This window comes from Staurois parvus, unplaced genomic scaffold (genome assembly GCF_062004578.1).
Source record: "Staurois parvus isolate SC_StPar_1 unplaced genomic scaffold, SC_StPar_1.0 ptg000232l, whole genome shotgun sequence".
Classification (NCBI taxonomy): Eukaryota; Metazoa; Chordata; class Amphibia; order Anura; family Ranidae; genus Staurois; species Staurois parvus.
In genome coordinates this window covers 5,247,023-5,259,148 of record NW_028318028.1, presented here as the reverse complement: position 1 = coordinate 5,259,148, position 12,126 = coordinate 5,247,023, and the positions used below count along the sequence as shown (strand labels likewise).

Sequence of the window (12,126 nt, the reverse complement as noted above, 5' to 3'; positions counted from 1 at the left end):
TACATGGACTAAGCCACCACCACTAGACAAGCAAGACTTACCACTATCAGACAGTAACTACAGCCATTAGACACAGGTAGACTGACTACCGCCACTAGACACAGGGAAACTGACTACAGCTACCAGACACAGAGAAACTGGCCAACACCAATAAACACAGGGAGACTGACCACAACCATTGGATTCAGGGAGAAGGATCACCACCAGTAGACACATGGAAGATGGCCATGGCTACTAGAAACAGGGAGACTGCCTTACCCCTCTGATAATGGAATAATTCTCTTCACCATTTAATGCAGAGAGAATGACTATGCCCCAATAAATTAGGGAGACCTCCCAGCACCTCTAGACAAAGGGGGATGGATTGACTAGACAAAGGTAAATTTTCCATCAGTAGAAAATGAGATACTCATATTACAAATCTAAAACGTTATTTTCTTCTTTCCATTCTCCTACTTTCTATTCTCTGTTCTATTCTACTTTCAGTTTCCATTTCTCATTCGTGACACAACATCTTGTTCTTGCAAAGAAAAACCTTTTAATCAAAGAACAAGGAACTGATTCATGACCTAAGAATTTCACATGATAGGGAATCAAAGGATCCTGAAATCACAATGAACAATATATTTAGATACACAACAATTTTAGCCCTCCAAACCAGTTTGTTCCAGTGACAGTGTAAATAAGGAGGAGCACAGATCAGCATTGCATCTTTACTACATATAGCTGTGTAATACAAACATTTTAGACTGCAAAACGTTCACCAAAGATATACAGACACACAGCACACCAGGTAAGTAATTATCGATCTTACCTTTTCTGTTTTTTTTTACCAACTCATCCACTCTGTATAATATCTTTTAATTTTTATGTCATGATTAAACAAGTAACTAAAAAATACCATATTTCATATGAGGTTAATGCATATAATTATAATATTCAGTTTGTGAGTCCCTTTTCTTTTAATTTTGAATTTATATTTGGGAATGAAACAAACTATAACACTGCTGGAACCATCATTGTTTATTACAATGCTTTCACTTCTTTGGTGTCTTTTTTTTTTATAGAAAGTCGTGTTCTGAATTCTATAATTACATTTGTTAACTTCATACAGTTAGGAAAATACAATTTCTTTTGTTATGTTATTTCTTCATACCTAGATCTATTACTGAAAAAAAAAATATAAACCATCCTAGCTTGTAAGTAGACATGTGCCTGCTGGAAATTTTCATTTAATTTCGGATGCTTTCGTTTATTGAAGAATTTAGTTTCATTATATTCATTATGTTGCACTGATTTGTTTTCGGAATTAATTTTGTATCTTCAGAATTCGTTATATATCTTCAATAGTCTGGGTGGATGTGAAAAATTTTGTGTGTATTTTAGTTTTCATTTCAATATTTTGGGTGGATTTGTTATTCATACAGTATACACCGTGTTCCAAATTATTATGCAAATTATATTTTTCTCATTTACCTAAATAATTGATGTAAATAACAGTCAGCCTAATTCTCATGTTATCAACTATTAAGAGTACAATTCACATTTTATTGAACAAACCTCCTAATGATAACAGTATTTTTTTCAACATAAAAAACTTCCAATGCACTGTTCCAAATTATTACGCACAGTAAGTTTCAAAACACTTTATAGGTTGTAAAGAACTGAAAATTGTCATTTGTTGTGTTTGCAGCATATTTACTGAAATCAAAAGCTATTTCAATCAAACTTTTAACAACATTTTCACTTTTTAAACATTTTAACAGGTCACGTTACATTTTAACATAGGACCCCTTATTTGATAGCAGCTTCACAAGTCTTGCATCCATTGAACTTGTGAGTTTTTGGACAGTTTCCACTTGAATTTGTTTGCAAGATGTCAGAATAGCCTCCCAGAGCTGCTGTTTGGATGTAAACTTCCTCCCCCCCTCATAGATCTTTTGCTTGAGGATGCTTCAAAGGTTCTCAATAGGATTGAGGTCAGGGGAGGATGGAGGCCACACCATGACTTTCTCTCCTTTTATCCCCATAATAGTCATTGATGCAGAGGTATTCTTTGCAGCATAAAATGGTGCATTGTCATGCATGATGATGATTTTATTACAGAAAGCATAGTTCTTCCTTCTGTACCAGGGAATAAAGTGGTCAGTCATAAACTCCACATACTTTGCAGGGGTCATCTTTACACCTTCGGGGGCTCTAAAGGGGCCGGCCCGCTCTGTTCCCATGATTCTGGCCCAAAACATGACTCCACCACCGCCTTGCTGACGTCGCAGCCTTGTTGGAACAGGGTGGCCGTCCACCAACCATCCACTACTCTATCCATCTGGACCATCCAGGGTTGCATGGCACTCATCAGTGAACGGGACTGTTTGAAAATTAGTCTTCATGTATTTTTCTGCCCAATGCAGCCGTTTCTGCTTGTGAGCATTGGTTAGTGGTGGCCGAATAGAAGGTTTATGCACAGTTGCAAGACTCTGGAGGACTCTACACCTTGATGTCCGTGGGACTCCAGAGGCACCAACAGCTTCAAATATCTGTTTGCTGCTATGTAATGGTATTTTAGCAGCTGCTCTCTTGATCCGATGCATGGATCTGGCAGAAATCTTCCTCAATGTGCCTTTATCTGCACAAACCCGTCTGTGCTCTGAATCAGCCACAAATCTCTTAATAGTGCGATGATCACGCTTAAGTTTTCGTGAAATATCTAATGTTTTCATACCTCGTCCAAGGCATTGAATTATTTCTCTTTTTTCGGCAGCAGAGAGATCCTTTTTCTTCACCATATTGCTTGAAAATGGTGCTCTGCTTAATAATGTGGAACACCCTCCTTTAGTAGTTTTTCCTTAAATTGGGCTCACTGGCCAATCTAATTATCACAGGTGTCCAAGATTGTTTTCAGTGATCAAAAGAGCTCTGACACACAATGCCATCCATGAGTTAAACTGAAAAACAAAATATTTCATCTTTGTGACACTGAAATAGAATTTGCATAATATTTGGAACACAGTGTATTCAAAAACATTTTGCTATTTTCGGACGCAACCGAATAAATTATGCAAAATTCAATGGCCCCGAATTTTTCAAACCTAAGCATTGCGTTAGACTGTAGAACTGAACATACTTACTGTGACAATTACAAATTCAATTCAAATCACAACTTTACTCAAATTATCAAATACATTCAAAATTCTTATCAATTTCCCCATGGGTGCGAACTACTATTGCACCATATGATGTCATCCAAATGAAACAAATGCATTCATTAATTTTGTTATAACTTTTTTTTAAGATTTGTTGACATTTATTACTGTGTTCATTTGGAGATTTGGATAAATCTGAATCTCTGAAAATCAAATTTTCATGTGAAAATCAATTCATTACAAAACGCACATGTCTACTTGTAAGTCACATGAATGACTGCTTGTATAAAACTTGCTTGGAACAATCACTTTCTATTAACACAGTTTCAATTTTTTTTTTATGTTGCCTTGTTTTTTTTTTTGTTTTTTTTTTAGAGAAAGTCATACTCTATGTTCTATAACTGCATGTATTACCTTCTCAACATTGGGAAAATACAATATCTTTTGTGAAATCTGTATATAAATGGTATTGCGCAACGGCAGGGACTGTTGCCAACACCTATCACTCCCCAGTTAGAATGTGTAATGAAATGGAATATAAGGGTGTGGCACTGTTTAAGATAAAGCTGACACCTATCCGAAGTTGTGTAAACCTACAGGACACCTTCCCCCTATTCCTGCAATAGTCAGATTACAGTGTAAGTGGAATGGAAGGAAGGTAAGCCTAGGCAATCCTACAGGGCATTCTACCATGATGTGAGTGGACCAGGTGTGTGAGCGGAAATCAACAAACAAAACTTAGTGAAAAAGCAATAATTCCTCCTAAGGGTATCACACCCAAAAACAGTGTTAGGTACTCTCCCCAAGGGAAATACCATATGCAAATACACACAGTGAAATGTAACACAAAAAAGAAAGAAATAACAAAAATAATGTGTGTGGTGCTATAATACACCTCCCCCTCAAAGAGAGATGGTGTGCTCCAATGCCAATACTACACATTAAACTGGGTAAGAAATACAAAAAAAAGTGCAAATTAAAATCTTGTACAAATCAAATAATGTGTGGCACTATAATGCACCTCCCCCACAAAAAAAACCTGCTGCACATTAAAGCATGTGTATGGTGCTACAATACACCCCCCCCTCAAAGAGAGATGCTGTGCAACGATTTCAATGCTAGAAACGATAAACTGTACATCAATTGATTATGCAAATCCACCTATAATGCACCTCCCCCAACAAAAATGAATACAAATACAATGATATTATAGTCTGTGCTTATAAAATAGTCTTTGATCTTGTTACTTATTCTTTGTTTATTCACAGCCCACTGAAGTTTAAGTTAAAAAAGATAAAAATAGGATAGATAAAAATAGGAAAGATAGATAGATAAAAATAGGATAGATAGATAGATAGATAGATAGATAGATAGATAGATAGATAGATAGATACGTAATAGATGGATAGATAGATAGATAGATAGATAGATACGTAATAGATGGATAGATAGATAGATAGATAAAAATAGGATAGATAGATAGATAAATTAGGATAGATAGATAGATAGATAGATAGATAGATAGATAGATAGATAGATAGATAAAAATAGGATAGATAGATAGATAAATTAGGATAGATAGATAGATAGATAGATAGATAGATAGATAGATAGATAGATAGATAAAAATAGGATAGATAGATAGATAGACAGACAGACAGACAGACAGACAGACAGACAGACAGATAGATAGATAGATAGATAGATAGATAGATAGATAGATAGATAGATAGATAGATAAATTAGGAGAGATACTGTATCTCCTATATCTCTATCAAGTCTCCAGCAGTCCAACCATTCCCTCCGCAGACTGCTCCAGTCAATAGCGCCCTATCTTCCTGAACAGCACTATTGATTGGAGCAGTGTGCAAGGGCCGTATTGTTGGACACCCAGACCACTGCATTGTGTGTGAGAGCAGTGGTCTGACTCTCCAAAGTGTTGCACACACAAGGTATTTTAACACTCAGGAACCATCTATTGACCTATCTACCATTCTGTCTGTACTGTGTAAATACCAAAATGTATCTGTATTCTGTACCTTTTAGGTTTGTTTTACATAACCCTTTGCAAGGATGTTTCCAATGTCCCCTGCTATTTTCTACAACCACTATGGACCTAACACCAATCCTCCTGCCACCCATCTTTGCTATGAGGTGTACAGGCAGGCAGACCTAATTGCCTCAGGTCACTTCACAAACACTGATGAAGAACACGCGGAAGAAGTCTTCATTGGGGAAAGATTCCAAGAAGAGTGGAAAGACTGCACAATTGTCTGGTACATCTCATGGAGCCCGTGTGACCACTGCATGGAGATCCTGCTGAACGCGTTTCTTCCCAGCAACCCTCTGGTCCAGTTGCACATCATTTTCGCCAAGGTGTACAGACACACTTCAATGATTAAAGTTCGAGCGCTTTCCCATAGAGGAGTGAAAATTCGTGTCATGACTCTGCAGGGTAAATATGAGAAAAATTGGATATTACCTTGTAGATACTATTTGCTATTGGTTCTGAGTACTAGGCTGCTATTAACCGCTTAAGCCCCGCCACTGCATTAAAATGGTTGCAGGGCGGCACGGCTGGGCAAAACCACGTTTTAAAACGTAGTTTTGCAAAACAGGTAGGGGGCGCGTGCCCGCCCTACCTGTCCCGCGGGTGTCAGCAGCGGGTCTCAGCCGCCGGGTCACGGCCGGTCATTACCGGCCATTTCCCCGCGATTAGCGGTAATCGCTGACAGAGAGCAGGGCTGCATTGTTTACACACAGCCCTGCTATCTGTCAGTTGCCTGTCAGCTCCTGACAAGCTGAAGAGGGAGAGAAGAGTTTCTCTCTCCCGATCAGCCTGTTCCCGTCCAGCACACACCCCCGCCCCCTAGTAAAACACTCCCCTCACACAGTTAACCCTTTCAGTGAAAAAAAAGTTAACCCCTTCCTCCCCAGTGCCATTAGTACAGTGTCAGTGGGTTTTTTTTTTCACTGATCACTGTATTGGTGTCACTGGGGATGTCAGTGACCCCAAGTCAGTTTCCTCCCAGTGTCAGTCCCGCCATAAGTCGCTGATCGCCGCCATATGTCGCTGATCGCCGCCATTATTAGTATAAAAAAAATTAAAAATCCCAGTATCTTTCTCGCCATTTGTAAACGCTATAACTTTCATGGAAACCAATTAATTTACACGTATTGGGATTTTTTTTTAGCAGAGACATGTCGCAGAATGCATTTTGGATGAACTTGGTGACAAAATTTGATTTTTTAATTTTTTTTACTGGACATGTTTTATAGCAAAAAGTCCAAAACATTGTTTTTTTTTCTCAAAATTGTCAGCCTTTTTTTTATAGCGCAAAAAATTAAAAACTCACAGGCAATCAAATACCACCGAAAGAAAGCTCAATTTGTGGGAAAAAAAGGATGTAAATTTAATTTGGGTGCAGTGTTGCATGACCGCGCAATTGTCAGTTAAAGTAATGCAGCGCCGTAACACAAACCTTTTCTGTAACCGCTTCCTGACCACCCTACAACAGAAATACTGCTACAGGGCGGCATGGGTACACAAAATCACATATATATACGTGATTCGCGCTCCCCTGGTTTTCACACCCCTCCCAGATAGGGTCAGATTGCCTGTCAGTACACCAGTCATCACATTTAACCCCTTGATTGCCAGGAGCACGCTCATGTACAATAACCCTCCATTGCTAGTATAGTGTCTGAACGGGTCAATATCTTTGATCAGGTCAGCACTATACCAGCGTTCACATTAGTATAGCGTCCCCAAAAACGCAGCGTTAGCGGGATCAGCCCCAGCACCTGCCAACACCTGCGTTTAGCCCCTACGCTTACCCCCCCTTCTTCCCCAGCAAGTGCAGTGTCAGTAGGTCACTGTCACTTGATACATTGCACACAAAACCGCAGTGTTCACAGAATCAGGCCTGATCTCTGTTAGCACTTTCTGGTAAATTTTGATGACTCCCATATGCAGCAGAGTTCCAGTACTAGTGCCGCTCTACCTTTTGGTGAACTGGCGAGTACCAGCGGTCTAGTACATCTTGGTCTTTCACATACCTCCTTGATTTTTGGAGCTGTTTTTCACGGAATATCTGTATGCGTTGATTGTGGATCAAAGCATTTTATATGCACAACAATTTATTGCCGCCAACCCAAATTCAAACCTTGCCAGACCATTCGCATGGAAACTCATTACGGTTTTCAAATTTACATTTTTTTTGGGCCTAACCCTCAACATGGGCATTACTAAAAGAAATGAATTGCGGCTGTATTGGTCCGCAGACCCGATTCATCATCTGCCGTGTTCTCTGCTGTCATGGTCAGGCATAAATATGAGAGTATAATGTGTTTTCTGCATTTCAGCGACAATACACTCTGTCATCCTCGGGGTAACCCTGAATTTGACCGGCTCCACAAAATTCAGCCCCTTGCAAATCACCTTAACCTAAAATTTGCAGATGTCTATACTCCCCAGCAAAACATCTGCATTGAGGAGTCCCTCATTCATTTTTCTGGCCACCTTGCATTCAAACAATTTCTCCCCTGCAAGCGTGCCAGATATGGGGTCAAGATGTAGAAGACCTGTGAGAGGACAACAGGCTATTCTTATAAGTTTCGGATTTACGAGGGAAAAGATAGTCACGTGGAGCCCGCCCGGATGCCCAGACTACACGGGGAGCAGTGGCAAGATAGTTTGGGACTTGGTGTCATCATTTCTCCATATGGGGTACCACTTATACGTGGACAATTTTTATTCAAGCGTGCCACTATTTAGACATTTATTCAATCTTGGAACTGGCACTTGTGGCAAAGTGTGACCTAATGTGTGCCCACCAGTAGAAGTGGGTGGATGCAGGGCGGTATATTCTAATGGTGGGCATACCACACACTTTTTCTGGCAGAGATTTCTTCTCATTTTTTCATTCACTCCACAGGCTGCATACAAAAATAAAAAAAGACATAGCATATATAACCAACAAGGACCAGCGACGTACTGGTACATCACTGGATTTGAATGGGTATACCAGGATTTTTTATGACCAAAATGAGAAAATATTGTTTCTTTCAAAAACATTTTTTTTCTTAAAATATTTTTCTGGTTATAGCGCCAAAAATAAAAAGCGCACAGGTGATCAAATACCACTGAAAGAATGCTCTATTTGTGTTAAAAAAAGGACGTAAATTTCGTTTAGGTGCAGCATTGCATGACCGCACAATTATCAGTTGAATTAGTGCAGTGCCGAGTAGCAAAAAGAGGCCTGGTCATTAAGGGGGGTAAATCCTCAGGAGCTCAAGTGGTTAAAGAATAGCTTTTAGGCCAGTTACGTATTTCTTTAAAAAAAAGTCTAATCAGTTTTTTGCCATTCTGAATATCTGGATCTGAATGTTGAACCCCTAAATACGTTGACTTCTCCCAGGGTGTCACTAAAGAGGAACTATACTGTATCTGAGCACCACGAATCAAAAGTTCTATTTAAAGGATAACTTCACCTTTCATAATATGTTACATATTTCAAATGTAACATGTTATGAACGGACTGGCCCCTGCATCCCCCAATCCCCGTTGTGACAGCTATCGGGGGATCTTCTCTTCCCTGCTTGCTGTCACAATTTTTAAAAAAATGCAGCTCTGCAGGGCTCCAGTGTTCTGTGAATGAGAATACTACAAGTTTCCAAACCACAGTTTTATGTGTGAATGGACACACGGAGCAAAGGGTGCCCCCATAGCAAGCTTCCCAACAGAAAGGAGGAGCAAGGAGAGCCTGTGGGGGACCCGAGAAGAGGAGAATCCAGGCTACTCTGTGCAAAACCATTACACAGAGCAGGTAAGTATAGACATGTTTGTTAAAAAAAAAAAATTTTTTTGAACGTTTAGTATCGCTTTAAAGTTTTTCTAAACCCAAGAACTAAAATTTAAGATATCACTGCTTATCTGACCTTAGACATGGTGGATGTATTTGTTTTCTTTTTTTTTTACCTTGTGGTCTTGGCAGTAATACACTTCCAATGCCACTCTACTGTACCTATAGAGGGGCACCATTATTACCCTAGGACAGAAAGTGTGTTCAGACTACAGAACACCTCCCTTCTCCACATATACATAACATGGGTGGGGTAGTCCTAACACAATTCCAAAAACAATGCCTGAGGTAACACTGCAGAGTGGAAAGGATAGAGGCAAACGTACCTGGATGCCAAGGCCTGGAGCCTCCATTACTGCTTAGCAACTGTTGTTGGGTTGTTCATCCATGAGCAGAGCGCAATATTGGATCTAGTATAGATCTGTGAAGGCACTGCTTTCTGTTTTGAGCCCTGTTTTTTATTAATTTATTTTATCAACAATTAAAATTATCTTGGACTCTTTTATTCAGGTTTGGTCCAAGCAACATTCTGTATTTCTATGGTTGAAGCTATCTAAAGTCCTGTTTGAGTCAAATTCTGGGCAGTTGGCAATGTGGAAAAAGGGTTAAAGAGGTTCTAAAGGCTGAAGGGTTTTTATCTTCATGCATTCTATGCATGAAGGTACAAAACCTTCAGTATGCAGCTTCCCCCACAGCCCTTTGACCAGCAGTCTGACAGCTCCCAGTGCTGATGTACAGTTTGGCTGGGGATCGGGAGCTCGGGCTCAGCTGACAGCCTTTCTCTACCAGGACGCCACGGCACCCCTGAAGATCTCTGGCAACATCTTGGTTGAGAAAGACTGGTCCAGGCTATTCTGCTGCAAAGGAGTGATTTACAATATTTTTGTCTCCAAATCTGAGTGGCAGATTACTTCAATTTAACCAGTACATGCAAATAATATTTTCTTATGGTTCTTCATTTTTTTTTTCTTTTTTCCAGATTTTCTTACATGCTGGAATCGTTATGTCGAAGCTGAGGAACCTTTTGTGCCTTGGATGAATATGCACATAAACTACCACCAAGCTTTCTGTTGGCTTTATACAGCTTTTCATAGAATTTATTAACACAACATCTGAATTAGATATATATTTTTTTAGAATTTTTATCTTATTTTCCTTCTTGCCTTGATATTATGATAAATAGGACAGGAAGACTGAGAATCCCACCAATGCAGTGGGATGAGTGACACTCCAAGGTGGTGGTGTGTGGGGGGGGGGGGGGGGTATAGTTGGTACGGATCACAGGGAAACTTTCACAGCCAAGTGCAATGGATAAAAGAAGTGAGTGATTAATGTTTTTTTATGAAATATTATTATTATTATACAGGAGTTAGATAGTGTTGACAGTTTACACAGCACTTTACAACATAAGGACAGACAATACAATTCAATACAGTAGGAATCAGAAGGCCCTGCTCGTTAGAGCTTACAATCTGGGAGGGGGGGTGGTCAAGAGATACAAAAGGTAATAACAGTGGGGGATTAACTGATGGAGAAAATAAATGTACAATTGTTGTTTGGAGGCAGGATAGGCTTCTTGAAGAGAGGGGTTTTCATGGATTGTCTAAAAGTAGACAGAGTTGGAGATAGTTGGACAGACTGGGGTAGGAAGTTCCAGAGGATGAGAGAAGCTCAGGAGATGTCTTGGAGGCAAGCATGGGAAAAGGTAACAAGAGAGCTAGAAAGCAGGAGGTCTTTGGAGGGATAAAAGAGAATGATTTATCTTTTGATATGACTTTCAAGTGCACTGACTCTAGTAACTTATGTAATTTTAAACATAAATATATATTTATATATATATATAAATTGTGACGGGAGTCACTTTGGGTGGAGGGCCCATGGAACACAGCTTACTTTGTAGAGGTGGGGAAACCCCTGTCTTAGCTCCCCATATCCCTCTTATGTGTAAGTCACCCTGTGTCTGTTAGGGGTGCAGGGTGAGATGCCCTGATATTGTGTAGACATGTATAGGTGGGGTGGGGGGGTTGGTCATTTTTCTATTGTGTGTCTTGCTTGGGAGCAACTTATTATGGGATGTATGTGTTTGTGTATTGGCTTGGTGGGGGGTGTCTGCTGATGTGTCTCTTGTTGCTAGATGTGGTTTGCTCCGCCCTGTGTCAATATGCAGGGAGCGGGGATTTGTTCCCTTGAATATATATATCTTGTGTCTGTTAAAATAAAACAGTCTATTTCCTGGTTTTCTTCAAGTCTGGTGGTCTCTAGTCTTGTATGGTCAGCGGTGGGGTCCGTGGATTTGTGTTCAAACAGGGAAGAGGGAGTTTAACGGAAATACCCAAGTGCAGTTGGGGTCTGGTACCACTATATATATATATATATATATATATATATATATATATATATAACATCCTTATTTGTTATGCAAGTGTAAGACCATATGCTGTGCACTTCTGTTCTGTTGATTTTTTAGCCTTCACAAGCTGGGATGGGTTCAGGGTGACCTGAACAGAGGAAGTTGGTTGAATAATGTTGGCCATTAGACTGAGGTCATCTAGCATCAGAAAAAAAAATTGCATTCTATCGTACGAGAATTTTTGTAACTGTAGTAACCTCTTCATTTTTTACATGAGACTAGCATGCAGAAAAAAAAACTGGGCATCATTTGTCTGATATTCTCTTTGTGTGTCTTTGTGTGTACAAGGCCTAAGGCAACATATAAAACAAGATTGTATTAGTGTTATTTTCAGTGCATTTCCACTAATCCTATGAGCATGCTTCCCCAAAACCTGCCCCCCCCCCCCAGCACAAGGTGCAGTGACATAATGGACAGTAGCCAGTAGCATTGTCTGTCTGGCTAGTAAATGCTGCTCAGTCTTCTCACATTTCCAACACAAAGACATTCAGTAAATCACAGTTACAGGTCACAGTAAGGGTGGATGGCACAGAAAGGAGTAACCAGAGGGTGACTGAGCAGAGCTCTACTTGCCTCTCAGAGAAAAGATTCAGAATGTAACAAAGTTGCAGTATATTCTTCCTTGTTGTCCTTCTTTTCACCACCTCAGTACAGCAATGTGAAACTAGACCCAGTGATCTTCAGCTGGGAGGGAGATGGAAGAGCCACT

At 39.8% G+C, this 12,126-nt stretch overlaps 1 protein-coding gene across 1 annotated transcript; it reads left to right on the top strand.

Annotated features, from left to right (window-relative positions):
- Nucleotides 1-582: 582 nt before the first annotated feature.
- Nucleotides 583-11,253, top strand: LOC149460276 (DNA dC->dU-editing enzyme APOBEC-3H-like). The gene is made up of 3 exons (XM_089679928.1): nucleotides 583-793; nucleotides 5,190-5,598; nucleotides 9,987-11,253. The coding sequence occupies exons 2-3, from the start codon at nucleotides 5,217-5,219 to the stop codon at nucleotides 10,109-10,111; spliced, it is 507 nt and encodes a 168-aa protein (XP_089536054.1). The 5' UTR covers nucleotides 583-793; nucleotides 5,190-5,216; the 3' UTR covers nucleotides 10,112-11,253.
- Nucleotides 11,254-12,126: the final 873 nt, after the last annotated feature.